The sequence below is a fragment of the Plutella xylostella genome, chromosome 21, assembly GCF_932276165.1.
Source record: "Plutella xylostella chromosome 21, ilPluXylo3.1, whole genome shotgun sequence".
Taxonomy (NCBI): Eukaryota; Metazoa; Arthropoda; class Insecta; order Lepidoptera; family Plutellidae; genus Plutella; species Plutella xylostella.
This window is the reverse complement of record NC_064001.1, coordinates 3,934,784-3,961,595: the sequence shown is the minus strand read 5'-3', so window position 1 is coordinate 3,961,595 and position 26,812 is coordinate 3,934,784. Positions and strand designations below refer to the sequence as shown.

General features: G+C 39.7%; 2 protein-coding genes and 10 non-coding genes across 12 annotated transcripts; 8 read left to right on the top strand and 4 right to left on the bottom strand.

Moving 5' to 3' along the window:
* The first annotated feature begins 168 nt into the window (after positions 1-168).
* LOC105390955 lies at positions 169-26,717 on the top strand. Its single transcript, XM_048628661.1, has 15 exons — positions 169-396; positions 5,557-6,352; positions 6,729-6,910; positions 7,291-7,408; positions 10,934-11,174; positions 11,933-12,166; positions 12,939-13,117; positions 14,003-14,777; positions 17,942-18,008; positions 18,371-18,622; positions 19,223-19,341; positions 22,834-22,945; positions 23,312-23,783; positions 24,162-24,311; positions 24,515-26,717. The coding sequence occupies exons 1-15, from the start codon at positions 326-328 to the stop codon at positions 25,064-25,066; spliced, it is 4,320 nt and encodes a 1,439-aa protein (XP_048484618.1). The 5' UTR covers positions 169-325; the 3' UTR covers positions 25,067-26,717.
* LOC125490242 lies at positions 11,355-11,473 on the bottom strand. The gene has a single exon (XR_007267565.1). It is a non-coding gene; the product is annotated as a 5S ribosomal RNA (ribosomal RNA).
* LOC125490241 lies at positions 11,574-11,692 on the top strand. The gene has a single exon (XR_007267564.1). It is a non-coding gene; the product is annotated as a 5S ribosomal RNA (ribosomal RNA).
* Positions 12,485-12,603, top strand: LOC119693242. The gene has a single exon (XR_005254500.1). It is a non-coding gene; the product is annotated as a 5S ribosomal RNA (ribosomal RNA).
* On the bottom strand, positions 13,617-13,735 carry LOC119693243. Its single transcript, XR_005254501.1, has one exon. It is a non-coding gene; the product is annotated as a 5S ribosomal RNA (ribosomal RNA).
* Positions 13,836-13,954, top strand: LOC119693244. Its single transcript, XR_005254502.1, has one exon. It is a non-coding gene; the product is annotated as a 5S ribosomal RNA (ribosomal RNA).
* LOC119693250 lies at positions 16,016-16,134 on the top strand. Its single transcript, XR_005254508.2, has one exon. It is a non-coding gene; the product is annotated as a 5S ribosomal RNA (ribosomal RNA).
* Positions 16,363-17,510, bottom strand: LOC119693142 (peptidyl-prolyl cis-trans isomerase). The gene is made up of 2 exons (XM_038115691.2): positions 17,411-17,510; positions 16,363-17,044 (listed from the first exon to the last, which is right to left on the bottom strand). The coding sequence occupies exon 2, from the start codon at positions 17,035-17,037 to the stop codon at positions 16,453-16,455; it is 585 nt and encodes a 194-aa protein (XP_037971619.2). The 5' UTR covers positions 17,038-17,044; positions 17,411-17,510; the 3' UTR covers positions 16,363-16,452.
* LOC119693248 lies at positions 17,729-17,847 on the top strand. The gene has a single exon (XR_005254506.1). It is a non-coding gene; the product is annotated as a 5S ribosomal RNA (ribosomal RNA).
* LOC125490247 lies at positions 18,801-18,919 on the bottom strand. The gene has a single exon (XR_007267569.1). It is a non-coding gene; the product is annotated as a 5S ribosomal RNA (ribosomal RNA).
* LOC119693252 lies at positions 19,019-19,137 on the top strand. Its single transcript, XR_005254510.2, has one exon. It is a non-coding gene; the product is annotated as a 5S ribosomal RNA (ribosomal RNA).
* On the top strand, positions 20,040-20,158 carry LOC119693246. The gene has a single exon (XR_005254504.1). It is a non-coding gene; the product is annotated as a 5S ribosomal RNA (ribosomal RNA).
* Positions 26,718-26,812: the final 95 nt, after the last annotated feature.

Sequence of the window (26,812 nt, the reverse complement as noted above, 5' to 3'; positions counted from 1 at the left end):
AATTATGTCCTATTTATATTTTCAATGATATAAGATTTGCAAAGTGGTTAAGTTATACTTTAAAAAAAACTGTATAAATGGAAAAATATATAATAAGGATTAAGGTATCGGTGGAATTCGGTAATTTTGATATGAGGTTCAGGAATAAAAATAAGCAAAATTTCCTAGTTTTCCTACTATGCATTTGCATTGTTTACTTCCGGTTCTCAGCTGTGCTGAAAACAGCATGTCAAAAATAATTCTAAACTTTGCAGTTATTTAACATTTCCAAGGATTACAGTTATCTGTAAAGTGCAATAAACTTATTAAGTGAAGACCCATTAAAATGAAGAAGTTTATAGCAGAGTACAAAAACCTTAGATGTAAAAGTTCAACCGAAATAACTAAAAAGAAATGGTATGTAAACATGGTTAACAATCGGTAAAGTTCTTTTTATACGATTCGGTTTCAATCTACCGTCTGTTTAATTTATAAATACAAATAGAGTATTGTTAGGCAGTTATGCACTTTGTACGGTTGACGAGCCGCCTGTGACCGCGGCGCGCTAGACAAGAGTTGACTGTTCGGCGGATGAAGTGGCCCACCGGAGCGCGACGAAAAGTAATTTGTACAAAAAACTAAATTCAGTTCATTGCGAATGCCGTGTTGTTCGTGATGTTTTGTCTGACCGCACAACATATCGGTGGTCATTGTTGTTAGACGTTTTTATATCGAATGCTCTTCTAATTTGCCGGTAATGTTCCGCGTGCTTCTCGTGTCTGCCGACTTTCGGTTTTCTTACTCGCAAGTGTTTTACTGAGGCTCATTACTTGGTGTAATTGCTTTAGACGTGTGAATCGTATAGTTTTAATACAAATTTGCCTAGAATAAATAGTTTAAAAGTGGATTCCATTGATGACATGGGAGTTTTTAAGTGGCTGCGACGGTAAGTGCTATATTCTACATTTATTTCTATTAATGGAATATTCATCATTGCAGCAGGTACTCATTCATGTTAATGCAGTTTCTGTTAAAATAAAAATTTACGGTAATTTTCAAGATGATGTATTTTTTTTTGGTAAATTAACGCCATCTATTCAAGCTACTTTGACCAATTTATTGTTGCACAATAGAGGGCGCAGATTACCGCGAATTTCAAAACTTACCCCCTTATTCATAGAGAAGTTACAAAACGTTTTAACTAATAAACTGTTTTGTCCCTCTCCAACAAAGAACAATTTGTTCTTTGACAGAGAGGGACAAAACAGTTTATTTGTTAAAACGTATTGTAACTTTTCTATGAATAAGGGGGTTAATTTTTAGTTTTAAATTTGAATAATCCTTCTAGTTTTAAGTAAGGAAATACAAGAAAGTTTGGCTTCTTTAAATAGTTTATTTCGGTTTCAATATCATTATTTATGTAAGTACTTAGATTTCTTGAGCACCATGATACCTGAATAAATTTTAGGGGGTAGTTTAAAAAAGGCATCACTTGAATAGAAATAGCATTTTATTTATTCTATTATTTACTATTTGCTTAGCAGATACATAATTGACTCAACTAATGGCTTAATCAGGATATTGTGAAACTATTTGTCTGCTTCAGTTAAATCGGTATACCTATGTATTAGAATGGTGAAGGCATGACATCAGATCACTATCAACCTTTGATCACAGGCACCCACCTCCCATCATTGATACTCAGAATCAATACAGTTTGGAGGACACATTTATTGTTATCCATCCATACTATTGTTGCACTCAATGCATACCAGTTTAATTGTTAATCTTGTGTTGAAATGCTACAGATATTTATCTATCTATCTTTTAGATAAAATGAGTTTTTTATTCCAAGTATGTGTACTATGTAACTCCATGCTATAAAAATAATTTAACACTTTCTCATACATATTTTTTATAAGGTTATTCAGGGGTTGCAGGTATGTTATTTTAATATTAGTCCCGCTGTAATATCTCATCATTTATGCTCTCATACTATTAAATCTATCATTATCTTATAACTTATTTACTTATTAGGTAGGTAATGTAACAGGGTACCTATTTCACAGATGGCCTTTCTGATTACTTAAAACTTTTATTAGGTACAAGAAGTTCAACTTTGTCCATAACAAACTTCTCACACAAATCACTATACAGTTTGTAACGTAAAGTCTATCAGTTCTCAAGCAAGCAATGTCGCATAAATTATGAAGACAATTTTATGCTATTGTCTCAAGTGTTGCAAAAAGTTCAGATAGGAGTTTTGCTAAAGTCATAGGTTGTAGCTACTTACATAAAATGTATTGTTTAAAGATCGCAACATTTCACAGCTACTTACAGTAACTAAAAACTGATTTGCATGTAGAGGTTTATGTTTCAAGATGAAATCACTCATACAATTGAATCAATACCTAGGTAATTCAAAATTACAATGTTAGGTATAATATAAGCCCACGATTCTAGAGTGATTTTAACTCACTCCACATCATCATATCAGTTCTCACACACGACATTTTCTCGTGAGTTACAAACAATATTTAGAAAGAAAGAAAGAAAATACATTTATTTCACACACACACGGAAACAACACAAAAATAAATAATATAAAGGTTTAAGTAAAAGAAAATGAGCAAGGGTGTTGCTTCCCGGTGCAGAAACGGGTTCTAGCTCAGCTTGGTGCTATGATAAACCATAGCGCTGGTTTTCAGCTAGAACCCTGGGTGAAGTCACGGACTGACTTGACATAAAATATTATTCAATTAAGTATATAAAAAGTAAACAAATAAGAAATATAGTTATAGATACTTACCTATACATAAATTATATACTTATGAAGCGTCGAGAGAAGAGTATTTCACGGTGGTTACAGCTCTGGCTAGTGTCTAAGGATGTTGAGGAGTTATACCAAATGCATCACACGGCAAGACTTACTAAAAGTTTTCACGTGGCCTCGACATTGTATGTGACGTAAAATTTTATCCTCATCGACATAGTCCCTACCTCATCCAGCTATTACCGGCCACCTGTCTTAAGGCCAATGAGGCGAAGGGTGTCTTACGCTACACTTGCCTTTTCGTGGTCACCACTCGAGAATTCTTTTACATTTGTCATACATGGTGCGAATTTTACTGTCCGCTTCTTTCATCAGGACATCAGGGAGGGGTCTCACCACCCCGAGGCGACTCTCCTAGTGAGTACTGTGGCTATACGCTGCAGCGGCTAGATCCACTGCTCCATGGATCCCTGATGTCAGACTGCCGTCTGACTGAAGGTATAGTGCCTGTTGTTTATGACCAAGTCGTCGGGAATGACAGGCACTATAAAACAATACGTAGTTTAGAAAACGGGTATCGTGTCCGCTTCTTTCTTCCCCCTAGACATACATAACTAGGTATATCGTATTATATATTATAAACTCTGGAGGGTTATTTTGCAGAACACCATTGATTACTGATGATGAAATAGTGTGATTAATGTGGCACTTACGTAAACAAATTAATAGGTAGGTATGCATACGAAAACATAAAATAAAAAGTTTGGCAATAAAGGCATATCCGGTGTCGTGATCTTTTTGTTCACAGCCACAAAGATCTTGGGCACGATGAAACAATTTCGTTACCGGTAATAACGTAATCAAGTCATCAGACGCCGTTGATTGATGGTTCCATTAATATGTTCATTTATTCGCAGCCACCTTTCATCATCAGCTTTAGGAATCTGAAACAACGAAATTGAAATTTAACTTTCGCTATAACTTTTTCTGTTCAATGTTTTGTTGAGGCGTGAGATGTAACGATTGATCATTGATGATTATGGGGCTACTTATAAATGTGCATTTCAATTTCAATGTGGCGGCAGGTATCTATAATAGGTATAAATACTATAAGCGCATCTCGATAAATTGATCTGTGTGATAAAAACCATGCTGTCTAATAATTATTTCAAAGAGTGCATAGGTATTTCTTTTCCCGCTTTCCTCATAACATAATACTAACTCGTCCCTAGTGAGGTAACTACCGATCTATCGATTCTTCACAAAATATTAAATACAGCATTTAGTGACTCTGTTCTTCGGCAGATATGACCGCCACTTCAGCTTGCAGATCAGTTACCTAATTACCAACCTTAGTTTCCTAATAATAATAATTTGGCCAAACCTCGACGCTGCCAATTACAGGTAAAACTTACCATCCGATGGACAAGCATGATCAGATTCAAATTGGTAAAAGTGTATCGGCCAGTGACCCCTGATTAGCCACGGCGCTTACCCGTCGCTTTTACATTCGCACCAATCAGCTTTCATTTTCCCTTCATGAGCGATGCCAAGTTGCCGTCAAATCCCATAGTCCACTGCAGCAGGCAACGACGACGTGTCGCTAGTAGGTAGGTAAAAGTAACGATTTCTATGGAGGTGTAGTTGAGCGTCATGTCGATAGCCACCAAATTAATGTATCCCATAGAAATATTACATAAAAATTATAAACAGAAACCAGTAGAAACGTTGACGATACGAAGCGACGCCTACGACACGTCGCCGTCGTCGTTTGCTCCAGCCAATTTTCACCATAACTGTCTATTGTATTTTAATTAGCTGCCATAAACTATGGGTTTTTATGATCTCAAATCATGCTATCTCGCTGCCACGGGTTCCGCTGAATAATTAAACATTTTATAGCTTGCGTCTAAACTTAAAAAAATAAGATCCCTAACAGGCTGTCGAGTAGGTACAACAGTAAAACTAACAGTTTATTAATAATGTCTGTCTTCTCTTTAAATTTAAATTCGCACAGCCAAATCTAATGTTCTAATCGATAAAAATATATTTTACGTGTTTTTTGTAAGCGGCTGATTACAATAAAGTTTGCGTATTGCTCCATCGCCCGCGTCGCTCCCACGTTTTTGCCGCCGCACTCAAAGCGAGCTATTAGCTTCCAATTCACTATTAGTCATAGCTCTGTTAAAGTTAGGGGTCCGTACACCGAAATATAAGTAATTAAAATGATACCGTTCCTTTTATTATAGCTAATTAGCTACCGTTAAACGGTGTTTAGAATCAGGGTATATTTTCACTATTCTTGAGTCTCTTAAAAATTGAAATAGAAAGGAATGCCACTTCAATTCGATGTTTCATATCCACATGGCATGGTGGCCCACTGGGCATTTTCATTATTGCGCTTTCTTTGTAAACCTTATCTTTGGCAAGGATTTTCACTTAATATGTAGGTAGGTACTTACCTACCACATATTAGAGTTGATATAATATCCTATATGATATGATATCTGCAAGGACTGGAACCGGTTTCTTGCACGCACGCGCAGAATTACTGAACAGTGAAGGATCTATTACACCCGTATCATTCCTAGTGCAGTCTGTCCAAACGACCCTAACGATACGACTGCCTCTGATGTTTGTATTGCCTATTCTATTTCTTTTTATTCCGTAACCCCTCAGATTATATCCAGCCAGCATCACCTAATCAATCAACATTAATGTCCTCATAAATTCGACCTCCTCAACATGATTATTTTCAGCCAGCATTAAAACTCCATGTTGAAAACCTTTTTCGTTGGTTCCAGGGAACGAGTGACGGTGACCCGCAGCCGCGTCCCCTCCGAGGCAGAGCAGGCGCACTCCCAAACGATCACCAACCTCGGCACCATCCGCACCGAGGAGTACAAGCGGGACCTGGCTGAGTTCCAGGCCAGGCGATCAGTCGGGAAGAATGACCTCGACACGTCTGTAAATAAGAAGAAATGCGGACGCCATTCCTTACCCGTATCATGCACGAATTGCACTGTCACGGATTTAGATGCCACGTTTAACTACGAAAAGAAGTCCGGTAGCAAATATAAGAAGAATAAACATAAACGGGCAAGAAGCGCGTCCAGAACAGCTGACGATATTGATGGGCTCCCGAACATACAATTCCTGTTTCAGAATCAAGTGTTCATGCCTGGCAACGTGTTCGCTCAAGCCACATTCTCGGAGCCACAGAAAAACAAGAGACGACACAAAGCGAAAGCCGAAGATCTACAGAAGGAGCGTGATGAGTTCTTGACACAAAAACATCTGGACTTCAAAGATGAGGTGGAGCAACCGAGTTCGCCGCCTCTTTTCTTCAAGAACAATTCCCTGCCGTTCGATATGAAGACATTTCTGGAAGGTTCTAAACTCGGCGAAGAAGAAGTGGATGGCGTAAATTCGGCCGGAGATGCGAAGGTGTCTGGTCGTAGTTCTGCCAGCAGCCGGGACGACAGTGTGGCTGACAAGCTGGTCGAAGTTATGAGTGAACTGAAGAACTTCGACCACTGGGCGGATGAGCAGTTGAAGGCGCATAATTCCTACAGCTCGACCAAGTCGGATGATAATAAGGTTAGTTCGTGGTTTATGCTTTTTTATTGACGTAGGTATTCTAATCTTGAAATTAATTAATTAATTCAATCAGTAGGCAATAAGCAAAGTACCTACGCTACTCTGATTGGAACCACATATTTTTGCATGGAATAATAGACTATCATTCCACACAGTTTGTACTACTACTTCTGGACACTCTGTATAATACCTATGTAAGATTTTATTTAGGTATTTCGCTAATAATAATTGAGGAAATATCCCACCAGAACTGCAATATAGTTGTTATAACAACAAAAACTCTACTGGCGCCAGAAAAACTCTCTGTACATTATGACAGCAAAACACACGCTCCTAAAAACCTGCAGCAAAAAATCACCACCCACTTTACTTCCAGAGTGACTCAAGCGCCTACGGGTTGCCGGTGGTTTCGAAAAGCGACCTTGACGTCACTGGGGATAAGGGTCATTGTTGGAGTGTCGGCACTTGGGGTTCGGTGCCAGTGCAGGTGAAGAAGCTGAGTGGAGTGACGCTGCAGCGTGTGAGGAAGAGGGAGAGCGTTGAAGTGGAGATATTGAGGTTAGTTTTGTGGTAATATTGTTTATAAAGATATGTATGATGTAGCCCAGTTAGTCCGGGAGTAGTAAAAATCGTATACATACGTCTTTATAATGGTACCTATTTACTAGTACTTACACAAAAATCGCTAGGACAAAGTATAGGTACAACAGACAGCCTTATCGCTAAAAGAGGCTATCTTTCAGGCAACATTAGGGTAAGGAGAACATCAATAATATTCTCCTATTTATTAGTATCAATGTGCAATGGTATCTTTTTTATTAGATTTTATACAAAGTATCAAAAATTCCAAACCATTGACTCAATTATCCTACAAAACAGTCGATAATCCTTTTGCATTTTCACAAAACATAGATATTGATTTTCACAATACCTTCTAGGACATGCCGCCACCCGAACATAATCCTGCTGATGGGGCTCTTCGCAGACATCCACCACGACGTGCACCTCATATGCGAGCAGTGCGTGGATACACTACACAACTTGGTTCATGTCGAGGTGAGATATGAAACCTATTGTTTTTTTAATAATGTGTATGTTGGTAGTAGATTGACGGATATTATTATAACCCCATAGTTGGCCAATACTGGACAGTCATTTCCAAAAAAGGGCCGCAAAGCCACGCTAAGCTTGCCTGTTTGTGGTCTCCACTCGATAACTCATTTAACCCTACCACCTAACTATTAGTCTATTTGTTTTCCCACTGCTGGGCAAAGACCTCCCCTTTAATTTTCCACTTCTCCCGATCCAATGCGGCTACCTCCCAATCCGGCAAATATTTGACGAGGTCGTCCCGCCACCTCCTTCTCGGCCTGCCTCTCCGCCGGCGCCCGTCGCCCGGCACCCACTCGGTCGCTATCTTGGCCCACCGGTCCGGGTGCATTCGGCAGACGTGGCCGGCCCAGTTCCATTTGAGCTTCGCGGTCTCGACACCAACATCGATTATGCGGGTTTGGGAGCGTAGTGCGGTGTTCCTGACACGGTCTGTCAATTTTACACCTAGAATACTACGCTCCATCGCTCTTTGGCAGACCTTCAGTCTGGTCTTTTGATGTTCGGTCGGTGACCATGTCTGTGCGCCGTAGGTTACGGTGGCGGGCAAGATACACATGTCAACCAGTTTGAGCTTGAGTGACAGTGGAAGGTTGCCCTTCATCAGCTGCTTCATAGACCAGTAGCTCTTCCAGGCGTTATCGATGCGTCTATCGATCTCCTTGTCTTGCCTGTTTTCGAATGAGACTAGCTGGCCTAAGTAAATGTACTCGTTGACATATTGTATATCCTGACCGTCTACCGTGACCCTATGTTTCACGCTGTTAGACATGATCTTCGTTTTGGACCGATTCATCGACAATCCGACTTGAAGGCTTGCCGTGCTGAGATCTTGCAGCATGCGTTCGAGTGTTGATGCCGACGGGGAAAACAGCACGATATCATCGGCGAAGCGAAGATTGGTTAATCTTCTGCCACCGATGTCGATACCTTTGTTTTCCCATGAAACCGCGAGCTTTCTGAATACCTCTTCGAGCGTGCAGGTAAATAGCTTTGGAGATAGCGGATCTCCCTGTTTCACGCCTTTTTCTATGTCAAAAAGTGGTCCAGGTGACTGTAATTTTATTTTTGCCGTGCTATTTTGATAAATGATTTTGATGAAGTCTATAATTATATGTGTTGGGATTTTTTTGATTTTCTAGAGCTTCGAAAATTGAAGAATGAGATAGACTGTCGAAAGCTTTACTGTAATCTACAAAGGCTAAATATAAAGGTGTGTGGTATTCGGAACACTTTTCAACTATCCGGTTAAGGGTGTGGAGATGATCTGTGGTGGAAAAGTTGGGTCGGAATCCAGCTTGTTCAGGCGGTTGATTGGCGTCCAGTATGTGGGAAATGCGACTTTCTATTATTTTATAAAAATTTTGTAAATGTGGGATATCAGGCTGATAGGTCTGTAGTTACCAATATCGGATTTATCTCCCTTCTTGTGAAGTAGTACTATATTAGAGTGGCATAGCTTTTTCGGAACTTTTCCAGTCGTCAATATAATATTGCACAGATTTGCTATATGGGGTATTAAGACCGACTTCCCCACTCTTAACAGATCTGAGGTGATTCCGTCATCTCCTGGGCTTTTGTCACATTTGAGGCTCATAATGGCGCGATGAACCTCAAAACCTGTTATAAATAAATAAATAAATAAATAAATATGTGGGGACATCTCACACACGGCCATCCGACCCCAAGCTAGGCAGAACCTGTGTTATAAATGGGATAGAGTCGGGGCGGGAGTATGTTTTATCTGAATCTAAATTTGTATTATTTTTGGCGGGATCTGAGTAAAGGGCTTTATAAAATGAAGTACAAATTTTAATGACTTTATCCCTTCCTCCTTGTTCATTGCCATTTTCATCTGTCAATTTTGTTATCCACGATTTGCCTTTGCTTATGCCATTTTTTGCTGCTCTAAGTGATTTATTGTTCTCTAATGCTAGTTTGATAACCTCCGTGTTAAATGCTCTAATGTCCCTCCTTATAGCACGCTTCACCTGTCTATCTAGGTTATTGTATTCACGTGAGCATTTTGGGTGGGATTATCTTTCTTCTAATAATAACAATGTATCAGGGGATAATTTGTTACTGTGTCGTCGGTGTGATTTTTGTTTAATTTTATTTTTAGCAGTGTTGATGGCTGTTTGAATGTTATCGTATTCGTGTTCTACATTATCAGTGTCGTTACTCAATTCTTTAAAACTGTTACTCAACTCTAAGTTAAAAATTTCAGCATTCATAATCAAATCGTCTATACTTATTGTGTTTTGTTTGGCATATAGCTTTTTACGAGTGGCTTTAACGTTCAATGAAATTTTGGCGCGGACTGGTCGGTGGTCGGAACTATATTTAAATTGATTTAAAACAGTTATGTCTTTGACTACACTTTTGTCTGATGACAGTACGAAATCTATTTCATTTTTGGTGAGGCCGTCTGGTGAGATCCAGGTCCAGCGACGTTGTGGTTTTTTGTAGTAAAAAACTATTGCTCACATTCAAGCTTTGCCCAAAAGCGAATTGCAACAGACGCGTCCCGCGATCATTTCGGTTTCCTAGACCATAAATAAGGACCAAGTATTTGGTCATTGTCCATTGGCTGTCTGCTGCCAATTTTTGCATTAAAATCACCAATGACCAACGTCCATGTACCTCTATGTTCGTCATAAGCTTTGTCTAAGCTATCATAGAACATTTCAGTATCTTCGTCAGTGTGCGATGATGTTGGGGCATAAACCTGAATGATAGTAAGTATGTGCTTGCTTGTTATTTGTAATTTTAAATTGCAAGTCTCTCTGAACAGCCTATAAACTCTATCCCCCTTATTCATAGAAAAGTTACAATACGTTTTAACTAATAAACTGTTTTGTCCCTCTCTGTCAAAGAACAAATTGTACTTTGTCGGAGAGGGACAAAACAGTTTATTACTTAAAACGTTCTGTAACTTCTCTATGAATAAGGGGGTATGATATTATGCTTCCATTTCTTTGCGACCAGAAAACCCACGCCGTAAAGTCCTGCAGTAGTACCGTAATGATAAAGGATACTGTCATCTCGTTCCAACGTTTCCTCTCCCATTCTTCTTACTTCTGACAGACCTATGACATCCCAATTGATGTCCCTGACAGCGTTATCAAGTTCTGTTAGCCGTTCGTCCTTCATGAGTGTACGAACGTTGTACGTTAAAATGTTTAATTTGGTATCCGATTTAATGTTAGCCGAGGTCGTTTGACGGAGGATCGTATTCGCCCGGGGATTCTTCGCACCCCCCGCTCCAGAGGTGGCTCGGCTACCGTCGTCGCCGGGGCCTCCAGAGCCGCCGGGCACTAGGGGCCGCGGTTCGGGTTGTGAATTCATGTTTTAAAGGGGATTTGGTTGGACCTTACACCCACCGCGCTGGTCCAGTGCGTGTTGATGGGGAACTTTTTTTACCATAAAGTTTTTCATAGCCAACAATTCTATTTCTAAATTCATTTCCAGAAACGCGTGATATCCACCCAAACGGCGGTCCAGTACACAATAGACATAACCAACGCTATAATCTTCCTTCGAATGCGGGGCTATGTCCACACGGAGCTGTCCAGTCATAGTGTCGCCGTCACTGCGAGGGACACGGCCAAGATAGCGGACTTGGGCCCCAGCTGCCGGGTACAAGCGAAGCAAGGGAAGAGGAGGGCGTATGATGCGTACTCGCCTGTACCGCAGTATGTTAATATTGGCGGTGAGTTTACTTTTTGTGTAACGTAGGATTACGGGAAGTTTGTCTTGTCTGTAAGAGAAAAAGTAAGATCTAAATGATATAAGTAAGGCATTATATTGGTAAGGTATTGTTTTAATGTACAAATATAATTTCTCATTTATTGCAAAAAATAGGGATATTATTGCATAAAAAGTGCAAAAAAGTCAACGACACGTGGTGTTCCCAGGCGGTCACCCATCCAAGTACTGACCACGCCCGATGTTGCTTAACTTCGGTGATCGGACGAGAACCGGTGTTTTCAACATGGTATGGACGTTGACGAGAGAGGCAATCAAATAGATTAACGTATTCTCTTGAGTTCCTAAAATAGAATCCACCGCTCAGTATAGTAAACTGTACAATAATTTGGTTCAGTTGCTCGTCAACGTCCATACCATGTTGAAAACACCGGTTCTCGTCCGATCACCGAAGTTAAGCAACATCGGGCGTGGTCAGTACTTGGATGGGTGACCGCCTGGGAACACCACGTGTCGTTGACTTTTTGCAATTTTTATGTACCTAAATAATTTCTTTTTTATATTTTTTCTTATTCATTTACTTTAATTTAATGTCCACGGCGGCCAATCTAATTTGAGATCAGCCATCGCCGCGGGACTAGATTGTAGTGCCCAAGTGTGTAATTTACTTTACATTGCCAAGAATAGAACTTTGTATGACCCATATAATAATTTATCTTTATGAACTGCTGCATCCCTATAACACCCCAAATCTTCTCCCAGATAAAACAGACTCCAACCCAAGTCTAGACTGCGAGCCTCTCATCTCAGCGCACCCGTCCTCAGTCTACCTCACGGCGAACGCGGTAACTAAAAATCACGCCATCTACCGGTCGTCGCCGCACTACCGGTGGCAAGCCCCGGAACTATTTGAGCCGGATGAAAGCGGTTTGGTTTACCCCTGTTCGAAGAGCGATGTGTATTCTCTGGGATTGATCTTGTTGGAGACTTGTACTGGTAAGTGTACCTTGTGCTATGGGTAGTTTATACAGGGTTTTTGGTAAGTGACTTCATGTGCTGAGTTGCTGACCAATTATTTAAATTTCCTTAAGTATAAGTACATAAACTTTCGTAATCACTTGAGCAGTAATTTTTCAGGAATCATACACGTTTTTCATTTACAAAAACAGCTTGAAATTATGTCTATCACCATGGTATGGATTATGGACGTTTACAATAATTTTTGTAAAAATATTGTAGATGTAGATGTAGCCCGGCGTAATCTATTTTAGGAACTGTGTAAATAATACGTTTATCTTTTCCACCGTTTCGTTCGTCAACGTCCATACCATGTTGAAAACACCGGTTCTCGTCCGATCACCGAAGTTAAGCAACATCGGGCGTGGTCAGTACTTGGATGGGTGACCGCCTGGGAACACCACGTGTCGTTGACTTTTAGCTAAAATAAACGTTTTTTTCTTTTACATTGCTCAATAGCTAAAAGTTTGTAAGAAAAATTGTTTACACAGGGTTTTTGGTAAATGTGCATTCCCTTATAAGTATAGAAACTTTTGCGGTCACTTGAGCAGTAATTTTTCACGAATCATACACGTTTTTCATTGACAAAATCAGCATAAAATTATGACTATCACCAGTAACCCAGATTGACAAATAGGTCTGTTATAAGTTTGTCAAGTTCTGTCTTCAGCAATCGAACGCGTTATTTTGTATTGATTTTAATCTCCAAGCCACCGTTACCACAATTTTAACCTCCCCATCTCATCCCCAGCGGACATCCCGTTCAAAGACCTCACCTACTCGCAACTCCACCACCACTACACGGTGTCTCGGTCGCCGGTGCAGCTGCCGGCGTGGCTCGGCGCGCGGCTGAGCGGTGTCTTAGACACTGTGTTGGCGGTGAATAGGCAGGCGAGGGTAACTGCGCAAGCCTTCGCGACAGCTCTACGAGTGAGTATAAGTTATCTGACTTGAAATGGTCATCCAGGGTGGAATTTTATCAGTGTATCATAATGAGCCACTTTCATTAGAGACAAACGCTGAAAAAGCGAAAGTAAAAACAGCTGTTCCATACAGTTAAGTAACTTAAGTAGGATGGAAAGTAAGTACATTCATAAAATTCCACCCTGTATATTAACTGCAATAGAGCACCCTCTCAACTGCATCACCACTACACGGTGTCTCGGTGGGCGGTGCAGCTGCCCGCGTGGCTCGGAGCGCGGCTGAGCGGTGTATTAGACACTGTGTTGGCGGTGAATAGACAGGCGAGGGTGCCGCCGCAAGCCTTCGCACAGGGGCTACGGGTAAGTGTTCAACAACCCAGGTGCCATAGACCTGTGTCGTGAAAAAAAAAATGAATTTCGGCCATTTATGTTTCTCAAATAAATAAATAAATGCCCGAGTTTGCATTGTTCTATGCATAGTATGCATACATCTAAAAAGTATAAAAAGTCAACGACACGTGGTGTTCCCAGGCGGTCACCCATCCAAGTACTGACCACGCCCGATGTTGCTTAACTTCGGTGATCGGACGAGAACCGGTGTTTTCAACATGGTATGGACGTTGACGACAGAGGTAGTCAAATAGATAAATGGATTATCTTGAATTCCTAAAATAGAATCCACCGCTCAGTGTAGTAAACTGTACAATAAGTTGGATCAAATGCTCGTCAACGTCCATACCATGTTGAAAACACCGGTTCTCGTCCGATCACCGAAGTTAAGCAACATCGGGCGTGGTCAGTACTTGGATGGGTGACCGCCTGGGAACACCACGTGTCGTTGACTTTTTGCATTTTTTTTGCAATTAATTTCCTTTTTTAATTCCAATTTTTTTTGCAGAAACTACTAGCGGAAATGGAGTACGTAGTTATACCGTCTGAAGTATCGAAGAAAAAGTCTGTCTTTAGCTCAGTGGGCTGGGAGCCTAATTCACCGACCGACTCCGACTGCCTCAGCCCCATAACCAACATCCAGCACGAGGCCGTCATACACAATAATAAAGAAAGCTCCACTGAGAGCGAAAGAGAATATTCCAGAAGCGAATGCAGTCCGCGCTACGAGACCATACGAAAAGACCGCAAAACTATGTTCGCCGAATCCTGCTACATACCCGAAGATGAGACCGATAGACTCATCAACTACGACCGACTTCGACTCAACGAATGTTCTAGCGCTTGCTCCACGCCTGTAGCCAAAATAAAAGCACGACTAAAAGACATCGGGACTCCTGGACTACATAGGAGCGATTCCACCGAATATTGCAGCATCCTAAGCCCTGAAAACCGCAACTTTGCACTCAACGAAGACAGCAATAGAGAGCAAAGCGCAACGGAGAAGTCTTCGGCGAAACTAAGCAGGAGTTTCACGCCGAAATCGTACAAGCCGCTGCATATAAAAGTGCCCGATTTCAAATTGGACTGTATTAAGTCGTTGCCGAAGGAGCAGAATGGCAGTGAGCGGTCGTCGTACAATTTTGATATAAAGAACTACAGTCTACCGTCTACGCCCATAGCTAGGAGTAATAAGTTGAGGAAGAATGCTTGGCTGTCCGGAGAGTTGGGCACGACTGAGCGGGAAACTAAGAAGTGTCCGTCGCCTTTAGTAGAGGGTAAGTTGTTTTAATAACCTTACTTGTTTCTATTTTTAACCGCGACCGATTGTTACATGTCTATCTGTATGTCAGGCTTTTGAATGGTCTATCTGTATGTTTGCTATTCTATTCTTGTTTTGTATGGAACTTGTACTGTGCGTGACTAGCACAGTAAATTCCGATGTAGTTTAGATACAGGTGGACTTATCAGTGTAAATAAAGATAATTTATTTATTATTTATTTGTCAATGATCAGAGTCGTGAGCACAAGTTTCGATCCTCCGTTAACGTTGCGTATCGTCAACTGTCACTGTCAAAATGTAAGGCAAAGTTAGTTCCAAAAGTGACATTTGTTTTTTCCATATGTTAGGTGGAATTTCACCAAACGCTAAACGTATTTAGTAGCCTGTCATACGTCTGTCAGTTAGTACAAAATGTAGAAAAAGAAGAATGGCGAAACCTGACCCGCTTTGCATAAGTTAGCAGCCACTAACCAAACCTATTTTAAATTATTGATAAAAATGACTGTTATCAGGGAAAAATATTTTAAAAAATCTAAACCATGGGGTTCTTGAGATATTAGGGTTCAAAAGTAAATTAATTAAAGATTTTTTTTTCGTTAAATAAGATTTTGATGAATGGTACAAGCACAAATAAGTTTTATAATTTAAATCATGGGATTCCCAATACATAGCGCATCACAGAATGTATTACATGATTTTATTTATGCAAATAATAATATCATAATTATTTTTGCACATTTCACACTTAGAAACCTATTTTTATAAAGAGACCAATTTCAAAAATTATTTCATTCTATTCAAGTTCCCGTTATCCCGAAGTAACATAAAATACTTTTTATCCAGGAATTCCCACGGGAACACTTTTAAAATCAATTTTTAACTCGAGGGTAACATCTAGTACAGTAGAAAGACTTGATCTTTCAGCACCTATATCTTCGTTCTCCCATGCCTCATAATAATAAAATTAATACCAGTATATACTGTAGTCACGGACTACACATCAGTGTATGTTTCATCAATGGCCGCTCTGGGTCATGGCGCCATAGAGAAATCGCCATTCTCCTTTGATTTAATTACGTTTAGCGTTTGGTAAAAGTGACCCTTCGTGTAGATTCGAAAATAGTATCGAATCCTATGCTCGCTACACAGTGTAAGTTTTGTTTGGTGAAGTACGCGACAGTCGCGTCTGCCAAGCTACAAAGTAAACTGTTTCAAAAGTTGGCATCAGCTATCGCCAACGTCCATACCATGTTGAAAACACCAGTTCTCGTCCGATCACCGAAGTTAAGCAACATCGGGCGTGGTCAGTACTTGGATGGGTGACCGCCTGGGAACACCACGTGTCGTTGGCTTTTTACTTTTTTAATCCAATTTTGCGATCATTACATCATCAGCATTAACAATATTTTTCTTATTTATCATAAAGATATTGTTCCTACTTTTGTGTAATCATAATGCTTTTTTCAACCTACTAATAAACGAACTATTTATATGGCTTAATATTAATATAGCTGACCATGAAATAAGAAGTTATTATATTCAGTTTGATTGTTGGTAGTTCAAATAACAAACAGCAACTATAATGATCATAGTTTTTACTTATTCATAACAATCTACTATTACTACACTTTTAACAACCATGCTCCATGGAGCAGTCCACATCTTAACATTTATTCAGATTTCAATTCACCACACTCTGAGATCACAACTTTCTTCTTGGGCTTCCCGCTCCTGTCACCGAGCCCCTCAATCTGTTTCACCACATCCATACCCTCGGACACCTCACCAAACACCACATGCTTGCCATCCAGCCAAGGAGTAGGCACCGTTGTGATAAAGAACTGAGATCCGTTGGTGTGGGGTCCAGCGTTGGCCATCGACAGCAGTCCGGGTCCGGTGTGCTTAAGCTTGAAGTTCTCGTCCTTGAAAGTCCTTCCGTAGATGGACTTGCCTCCGGTACCATTATGGTTTGTGAAGTCTCCTCCCTGGATCATGAAGTTGGGAATGATTCTGTGGAAGGAGGATCCCTTGTATCCGAATCCTGGTTCTCCAGTGCACAGGTCTTTGAAGTTCTTGGCAGTTTTGGGCGTGACATCGGAGTGGAGTTTCATGACGATTCTGCCGAGGGGTTCCCCGTCGGCCGTGACGTCGAAGTAGACCTTCTGCTCGGCCTGTGCGGATGCGAAGCGGAGGGCCACGGCCGAGTAGATGGTGCCGTTCACCATGGAACGCCGGATCATGGATGCCAACGCCATGTTTGCTCTGTAAAGAGATAGAATGCAAATTAGTATAGTTACTAACTCTTAATTTAACAAGTATTTTGGAAAATTTAAGAATTTACTGCAAATAGGCACTTAAGTATTGGTTGGAGCACTGGGTTTAATGAGAGGGTTATTATTTGAATCGCATTGTTATTATATTTTTGGAAAATAACTGAAAAGCCTAATATTTTCCTAGCCATTTCTTCATTGCATGCAAAATTTCTTCCTTGTTGGAGTAGGTAGGTATTTTGAATATTACCTAAAAGTTAACTTAACAGCGGTGTTATTTATAACCTCTAAGCTTTGTTCGCAAACATACAAACTTGCATAAAAGTACGACGTTTACATACTATTTATTTATACTTACATTATCTTCTCGATTTCCTAGTATACCTAAACACTTTAAATGCACTTTTAACTTATTTTGCTATAGGTTCGGCAAAATAGAAAATATAAACAGGTGTAGTTAGTTCGGAAAGAAGGTTATGATGTCTTATGTGTGTTCCACATTTTAGGGCAGTTACGTAATTTTGACGTACACAACATGGCATTTTAGTGATACTGGAACACAAAAGCTATACCAGCTAAGGGAAAATGAAAGTTATTTCCCTACGCATTAAGATCATATTAGAATGTTTGCATAGATGTGCTGACGATATAGTTCACATATTTTGCTTTGTATATCGCCAACGTCCATACCATGTTGAATACACCGGTTCTCGTCCGATCACCGAAGTTAAGCAACATCGGGCGTGGTCAGTACTTGGATGGGTGACCGCCTGGGAACACCACGTGTCGTTGGCTTTTTGCTTTTGTCGTATGATTATTTTTTATGAACCTTTTTTTCATATTTTTTTTATGTATGAACATAATGATAAAAATTGCCGTAATTTTTCAGATCCACACAAGGCAGTGTCAGCTCCGGAAACAGATACAAATCGAGACAGTTCCAATGGGCTGAGGGCGTAAGTAAATTATTTATACATTATTAATAAATACGTTATAATCATCTTTAATATTAATTTTGTACAGTCAGCAAAATTTATGTACTTATACCTACCACAGACCCTACACTTCTATTTTATTTTAAGATCGACTAAACGTGTATGCTGGGGGTGGGTCATTTTTTTTTTGTTGACTGTTACATGGTCTTAGTTGCTCTAGTCTAGATTCTTACTAGGGCCTAGAAGTGCCAACTTCTTATTTCCTTGTACAAACATCAACAACACCCAACAGATCATCAGACCCCACGCATACGCCTTACACGGCTTTCACCTACTAAACATCTCAAGTATTTGCTTGTACTAACATCACCAACACCCAACAGATCATCAGACCCCACGCAAGAATCACAAGACTCGACCCCCGAAGCGGATTTCCGGTCGCGCACCCACTCGCGGTCGTTCAAGACCTCAGTCTCTGGTCACGAGACTCTGGAGCAGTCGCCTCCGAAGAGTAAACTGGAGGAGGATGTCCTGGCTCTGGTCAATGTGAAGCCGCTAGTGGCGATACATGAGCGGTGGATCTCGGAGGCTAATAGGAAGACGGAAAGGTCTAAGTCGCTGCCTGAAGATAATAGGTAACGTATGAATTCTATAAATAGATCGGTATTTAGATAGTAATAGGTAACGAGATTAGTAGATTGCAGTTGTGTTGTGATTTTGTATAGAGGTCTATAAAGGTCATGCTAAAAAAAATGTTGCTCAATTTTGTCTACTTATTACTTTCGACGGAAAATATAATTGAAAAGTGCAAAAAGTCAACGACACGTGGTGTTCCCAGGCGGTCACCCATCCAAGTACTGACCACGCCCGATGTTGCTTAACTTCGGTGATCGGACGAGAACCGGTGTTTTCAACATGGTATGGACGTTGACGACAGCGCTTATCGAATACATGAACGGATTCTATTAAATTCCAAAAATAGAATCACCGCTTATTATAGTAAAGTGTAGTCTAATATGATTCAGTCGTTCGTCAACGTCCATACCATGTTGAAAACACCGGTTCTCGTCCGATCACCGAAGTTAAGCAACATCGGGCGTGGTCAGTACTTGGATGGGTGACCGCCTGGGAACACCACGTGTCGTTGACTTTTTGCACACATTTACTTTTGTTATATTCTTTTTTTATTTTTGAAAGTTTTTTTACATTATAATTTTTATTACTTTTCGTTCCAGAAGTCAGACATCAGCAGTGAAGCCGGCTTCCCACTGTGTGGACACACTGCAGCAGTCGCTGCCCCAGCTCGCGACTAAGAAGACCAACCTGCGGACCTATGGCAGCCTCACCAGCCACGGTAGGGAGTAGGGACCATCATCATCATCATTAGGTCCTGGGATCCCTAATCAGGGACATAGGGCTCGAAGTGTAGTAGGGACCATAGAAGTAATAAATTAACGTTTAGTTAGTAACTTCATGGTATGCACTGGTGACTGGGGAGTTGGGGACTGACTGTTAGGGTTGCCACACACATGATTTTATGTTAGTTCGACGATGTTATTGTTAGAGCAACAACATTACACACAATATGTATAAGTAGAACTTATACCTACTGTCAAAGCAAGACACGAATAGGTATGCTTGAGATTAAATAGTTTATTCCATCGGTACGGAAGATGATCATTCATTTACAGTTTTCAAAGTACGATTTCTGTAGGTTAGGTATAAATCCAAACACACAAACCTTTTCAAATGTTTAATTTCATAGATTTCGAAATATTTTTGATTAATAAAATATTAAATTCTATTGCATGTTTTACTGTAGAAATACTAGAAATAGTTAGATATACCTACTACTTGTAAATTACGTGACGTCAATGTTTTGTTATGTTACCTACAAAGCGCTCAATTACCTACGCATAAAAAGTAGGTTAGTACCAATAAAGTAACTAACTAGGCATCCCCTTGTATACTAGACTTCACCGTCGCGTCGGTCGTAGAATCTCATCTCATCTCTGATGCAAACTTCAGTTGTTTAGTTTCGCTGCAACATTCGTCAACGTCCATACCATGTTGAAAACACCGGTTCTCGTCCGATCACCGAAGTTAAGCAACATCGGGCGTGGTCAGTACTTGGATGGGTGACCGCCTGGGAACACCACGTGTCGTTGACTTTTTTTTTCTGTGTAGTCAAAAAGATTTAGAGAATATTTATTTACTTTAATTTTTTTCTGTACGGAGTGCAATTTGTATCTCTAGGCTAGGAAAACAATCGTTGAAATTTTTATTGGTTTGCATAAAACGCTTTAAGTACGTTGATAGTTGATAGTGGCTTATCATTTGTGTAGAATGAATTTATCCGCCAATGGCTCAGCGAGGTTAGGAAATTAAATTGATATCAGTACCCCGATCACCATTGTTGTCGAATTACAATATTAATTCGATAGAAAAGTCACTGGAATATGTATATGTCGCAGGCATCTGGTTTAATCTCCTGTTTGATTGAACCGCTAGCCCGTTCATTGGATGACTCTACTCAGTTGAATGACTAAAGAACAACTCGTCAAGTGGTTGACTGTAACGTCCAACGTCTTGACTGAACGTTATTCAGCGAAGTCGTTAAATGGGATATAGCAGTGTTTTTCAACCTTTTTCATGACGCGACCCCTCTGGCATTAAAAAATATTTCGCGACCCCCTTGACCCTTCGGTTTTTTTAACATTTAGGTATGTATAAAGGGGCCCAAAAAAATTTGCGTTTTGTTTCATTGGCGACCATTTAAAAGTTCCTAAATATAGTCACAGTATCTTATTAGTTATACAGGGTGTTGCCAAAAGGGTATACTAAGCCGAAACCTACATGTGCATCATGGTATATCTAAGTCAGAAAATGAAATCAGAATTTTAAAACTTGGGAAAAAAATACCCATTTTGCAACATCCTGTACAATTCATTTGTGTTATTATTAACAGCCTCTGTATTCACTTTGAACAATCTGAAAAGAGTAATATAATTAATTTAGACGTAATTTTGAAAATCATTATACATTCTGTGTAAAAAGTATCGGGACTGGATCAATAAAACAAAAAATGATTGTTATTCATCCAAATTATTATTTTATCACCTTCAAAGTATGCTCCTTCAGAAACGATACACATACGCTAACGAATTATCCAATCATCACAACATTTTTTTAAACGCATTTTTCAGAGTTGTGTTTAGTACTCGCGGCGATTTTTCCTGACATGAACATGACCAGAATCAATCAAAAAACCTTCTCTAATTTAATAATTTACTGTGGGAGTCAAGATAAAGTAAGAGTAGACTGGAGCTAATTGTAGGTACCTTTCAACAAAATATTTCTCGGGAAAACTACAGATTTTGGCCAGATTTAGTAGTAGTTTGCTATAAAAATCTATGCTCGCAAGGATTGAGTAAAATGCCTATAAATGAACGCTGATCTATCATATATACCTACAATATCAAGAAATATTAATTAAATTAATTGTCTTTATGGTTTTTTTTTCACTGAAATACCCAGTTATTTAGATCTCTGGCGACCCCCCTACAGAAGCTTCGCGACCCCCCGGGGGGTCGCGACCCACAGGTTGAAAAACACTGGGATATAGTATAGCAACTTTGTAATGTCTGGTTAGGATGAACATGACCAGACAAGAGTCAACAATAAGACTATGTTACAAAGCTCTCATCTCACAAATTAAAACAATAACAATAAACGTACCTTGATATTGTTGTTTATAATTATCCAGTTTCAGCACATTTTTTTCTTTGAAACTATCCGCCGGCGGTGTAATAATAGGTAAATCCATGTTGTCACACTATTTTAACATAAATAACGCACTTTAAAGCTAATTTATTTACAAAAAATAACAATACAAGTGCTTTTTGTGTCAGCTGTTCGCTGTTAGACGCCATATTTGTTTTAATACACCACCTGACTGATTTTAAGTCCGCTAACTAGTTGGACGTTTTGTGACGCTTGTACAATCAACGTTCGGCCTAGTCATACAACTGAATAGCGTCATCCAATGAACGGGCTAGCGGTTCAATCAAACAGGAGATTAAACCAGATGCCTGCGACATATACGTAACTTTATTAGTTTCTAACCTTACCGACAGGGGCGCTGATCAAGATGTCATACAAATTGTTATCGAATGATCGCAATCGACTTGAGTTTATAGAACTTGTGATAGGCCTAAAGTACTGTGAAATTTGCATCGCGCTAGGTTAGCCGTTTCACATTCATTGTAGGCTCGTCGTTCAAGGAAAAGAGGCCTATTCCATCCTAAGCAATATCGGTATAGCTTAGGGATAGACTAAACTCTATGGCTTAGGACTCAATAGGACTCTATTCCGATGTCGCTACATACTGATGAGTAAGAATAACGTAGGTTGTATTATAATATTATCAAATAATGCTAGGTGCTAGCGACAACGACAGTATCGCTGGACAGACTTTGAGTAGTGAGGACGCGTGTCGCTTTGTGTTCCGAAAAAGGCAGTACTCAAAATCAAATCAAATCTATGTGAATGTCGGACGACTTGTTTCCGCGTGGCAAAAAAATAACGTCTTTGATCTAATTGTAAAATTGTTTTCTCTATGATCGTTTGGGAAGAGAGAGTGTAGTTTGTACTATTTATTCTTCATTTCGAACTTCTATGTTATTTTCAACCACACAATCGTCAACGTCCATACCATGTTGAAAACACCGGTTCTCGTCCGATCACCGAAGTTGACCGCCTGGGAACACCACGTGTCGTTGAGTTTTTGCATTTTATATTTGGTTTATAGATTTTTTTGGATTAACTAAATAAGTTTTTTTTATAGGAAGCCAATCGGAGCAGTTTTGCCAAGCGCGGGACAATATTGCAAAGTCGATGAACTTCGCACAAGAGCGGATCGACTCCCGGACTTGGAGGAAACATTCATACGATAAAGGGTTAGTTGATTATTGTTATCTCTTGATTATCGTAGATTTTTTGTCATCGACGTTCCCGTTCTTACATTTACCTGTCAACGACAACCTCACTGATAAAATCCCACCCTGTATACTTAGTATGTGTAGCTACAGTACACCTACCTACTTCATTCGGGAACAGTGAGGTCCTAATAATCTTCTTCATAGCGTGTCGGTGACAGACAATAAATCTGGAGGTTCTATTATATTCTTTTCTCTGCGGGGGTGTAAGAACTTGTAACTGGCCTAGTGTTTGTCACCGATGTAAAAGGATTAGCAAGTAAACGACTGACAAGGGTGAAATCACCCAAGAAGGCTCCTTAATCATAATAACTTTTTCTCTTACAGAGTGAACAATTACCGCGAAGAGCTCCACATAAGCGAGCCAAAGGTCGACCAGTCGACCGACACGCGCAGTATCGAAGAATTTATCCGAGACTTGATCCGGACAGAGTTCCACCACCTGTTGCACGAGATATCCGACGACAAGTCCACCGACACGTTGACTAAACAAGAGGAAATACTCAACAAGGGTGTAGCCAACGTTGTAGACGCTCTCAAAGAGGAAAGCCAACCGAAGAAGGACCCTATAAAGTCGTTCTCTAGGGTTAAAATCAACGGCAATAACAAGCCCTTGGTTCAGATAACCTTTTCGCGATCTGGGGAGAATTTTCTGCAGGTTTTGGATAACTGTGTGAATGTGACAATTTGTGACAACTCCTCAGGCGATAAGCTTAATCTGTCGGTGTCGGACGAGACGGTGACAGAGGATTGTCACGCGCACTCGCTCAAGAGGTGCCAGGCCTTCAATGCCATTCAGGTATTTTACGTATACTTTTGTTTACGGGTATAACTCTGTAACACATCTTCAAACAAGTCAATCAATGTTTTGTCCCATACTTTTTATAATTATAAGAACAATACAATAAAGGTTTCTCTGGCCCCTAATTTTCGATATCTTGACATCATCTCAACACACAACATTTCTTGTGTTTTACATGAAAAATATTTCACCTGTGACCAGGAATCTCAAGAGTGCAAAAATCGGGGGACATCCACAGGAATAAGATATAATATGACCAGTTTAAATATTTAAATCATGATGATGATGATCAAATCCTGTTATCCCTCATCAGGGACATATAGAGACACAATATTTAATTCTCTGTTAATATTCCTTATTTACTCCACTCCACAGGAAGCCCGCAGCACGGAAGACCTGTACATAGACGACGACATCTCCACGCACATGCAGGAGAACTTCGGCGGCCGCGTGCGCTTGCTGCCGCTGCACGGGTCGCTACACGAGATACTGTGCGAGCGCGCCGACGACTGCTGCCTCGTCAAGGTATACAGGTGTATTCAACACATGCAGCGGAGGCAGGCCCCCCTTTCGGACTTTTCAAGTAACCTCCTTTCAACTTCCGTTCCTCCAATAGTCGTCGATTTCTGAACAATAGGTCAAAGGACTGGCCATGCGTCCTCGGGCTATGTGATACATAGTATGTATCACAGAAATAGCATAATAATATTAATTTCTTTTCCCCCCAGGTGAAGCAGGAGAACGGGTGCGACAGCATCTATTTCAAATGCGACAACTCCGACACGGAGTCGCGAGACGCCATCGACGGCCCTCAAGACACCGTCGTGTACAAGCGAAGCATTTCGCTAGTAGAGGAACGCATACAGAGAGTCTACCCCAAGGACAAGCGAGCCAACACGCCCGTGCAGAGACGAAATGTACACAAAGATGTACCTATAACACGACCAAAGTCCGAAGTCATCGTCCAAAAGATAAGCAGAGAATCCAGGGTTCTAAGCAACAGCAGCCCGTCTTTATACACCAAAGATGATAGGAGTGACGAAGTGGAATTGAATATTGAGAATGTTATGTGTTATCAGGACTCGTCGTCTGACGAATGCTTGAAGTGTCAAGTTGAGAATGATGACTTTGAGCAGTTGGAGAAGGAGATAGAGGAAGACGTGGCCAACGCGAGTATGACTTGCCTCGCCTGCAACTGTCTCGAGAAGATCTCGGAGGAAAACCTGTCGGTTATCAACGAGGAGTCTTCAGAGAATGAGGCCAAGAGTGTGAAGGGGTGAGTGAACTGTGCCTGAACCATGGATTGCTATAGTAAATTGCCTAACGGTATCTTCTGTCGTGTCTTTCGCGGATTTCTCACATACAATGTGGCGCCTCTAGCGGCATTTTTCAGGAAACTTTTGACAGAAAACGTATGCAAAAGGGAGAAGAAAACGTTTGGTAATTTTAGCAACTCATGGTTACCTGAGGTAGGTACTGTGTAACAAGCAGAAAACATGTTAGTAGCGTCACTGAGAAATAATGTATGCAAATAATGATCAGCGCACTTCGTGTGTTAGAACTACTAAATAACTTAATTTTTACTCGGTGGCGATACGTTAACTTTACTTCACTATTTCGTGCTCGCTACACTAATATTTTAAATGGCCAGTTCAGTACTCACATACTGTACTTTCAAGACAGCTAAAGAGAAAACTGTCTTTTAGACTAATAAGTATGATATAATACAAGATTTACAGATCTGAAAACATTCCCTTACCTGTGGTACTAAGTACAATAATTTGTAGCTGTGATTAGACAATGGTATTGTCAGTAGGCTTTATATAGATAATCAGGGTAGATTATAACAGATCGGTTACTATATTTTGTGTACCTCATATTTATGTAACATTTATTTTTAATAACTAAAGTTAAAATAACATTAGGAACGATCACAATTAAATATTCGTACTTAGTAAGAAAATCCAAAGATAATTTAAGGTTTTCTTGCCTTTGTTTACTTATTTATTTTCGGGTTATGTGCTAATGCGATTAAGAAAAGATTGTAACTGAATGAAACTTGTAAACCGTCCATTGTATTTATAACCAAATACATATTTTAGGACTAAAAGGCTATGTGATTTGTTACAGAAATGTTAACATTCCACTGTTGTGATTTAGATTAGTGTTTCCTCACGTCAAGATTATGTATAATCCGAGAGTACATTTTTTTATTTATAATGTTACTTACAATTAATTATTAGGTACTTACATGTTATTTTTAGAAGTGCACACTTTTTAGTCGATTTTAGAATTTTATCAATCTTACATTCCATAATTTGTAAGTTATCATTTGCTTGTTATTCGGAACTGCATCTGAAACCATTAGGTTCCGATATTTCTCTTTCTAATTTTACGTCTACTTTCTGTTATTGTTGGATTCAAAATCCCGGAAATTGTTCTATCTATTTTAATATCTTTATGATTAGTTTCTAAAACTGAATAAGTTGATTTTAAAGACTTTTATATTAGGTGTTTAATTATTAGTTCGTTTCTTGAACACAAAGTTGATTTTAGACTAAACGTTTATAAAATAAAACTTTTTATATTGCTTATTTTAGATTTTTATTGTATTGTATACACATATAAAAATAATATTGAGCACCAAACTATGGCAGTTAAAAAATTATGAAAAATAAGAAAATGAATGGCACAGTATCTAGTAAATGCGTTTAGATGACCAAAATTACTGAAAATACTTATCATGAAATAATCAACACTATACAAAATATACATAAAAATTATGGATCTCATCAATAACAAAAAAACTGCACTTACACCTACATAGTAGCTATCATTGTTTGTGCATCACAAGATAATTTTGGAAGACCAATCCTAATTTTCTTTTTACAATGTCTTCATAAGACTATACAAAAACACAAATAAAACATATGTATATGGTTAGCTTAATAAGTAGCGATACACTATCGTACGTTGTCTAACAATATTTTTTTGTTTTTATAAAATTCAGTTGTTTGACGATTTTT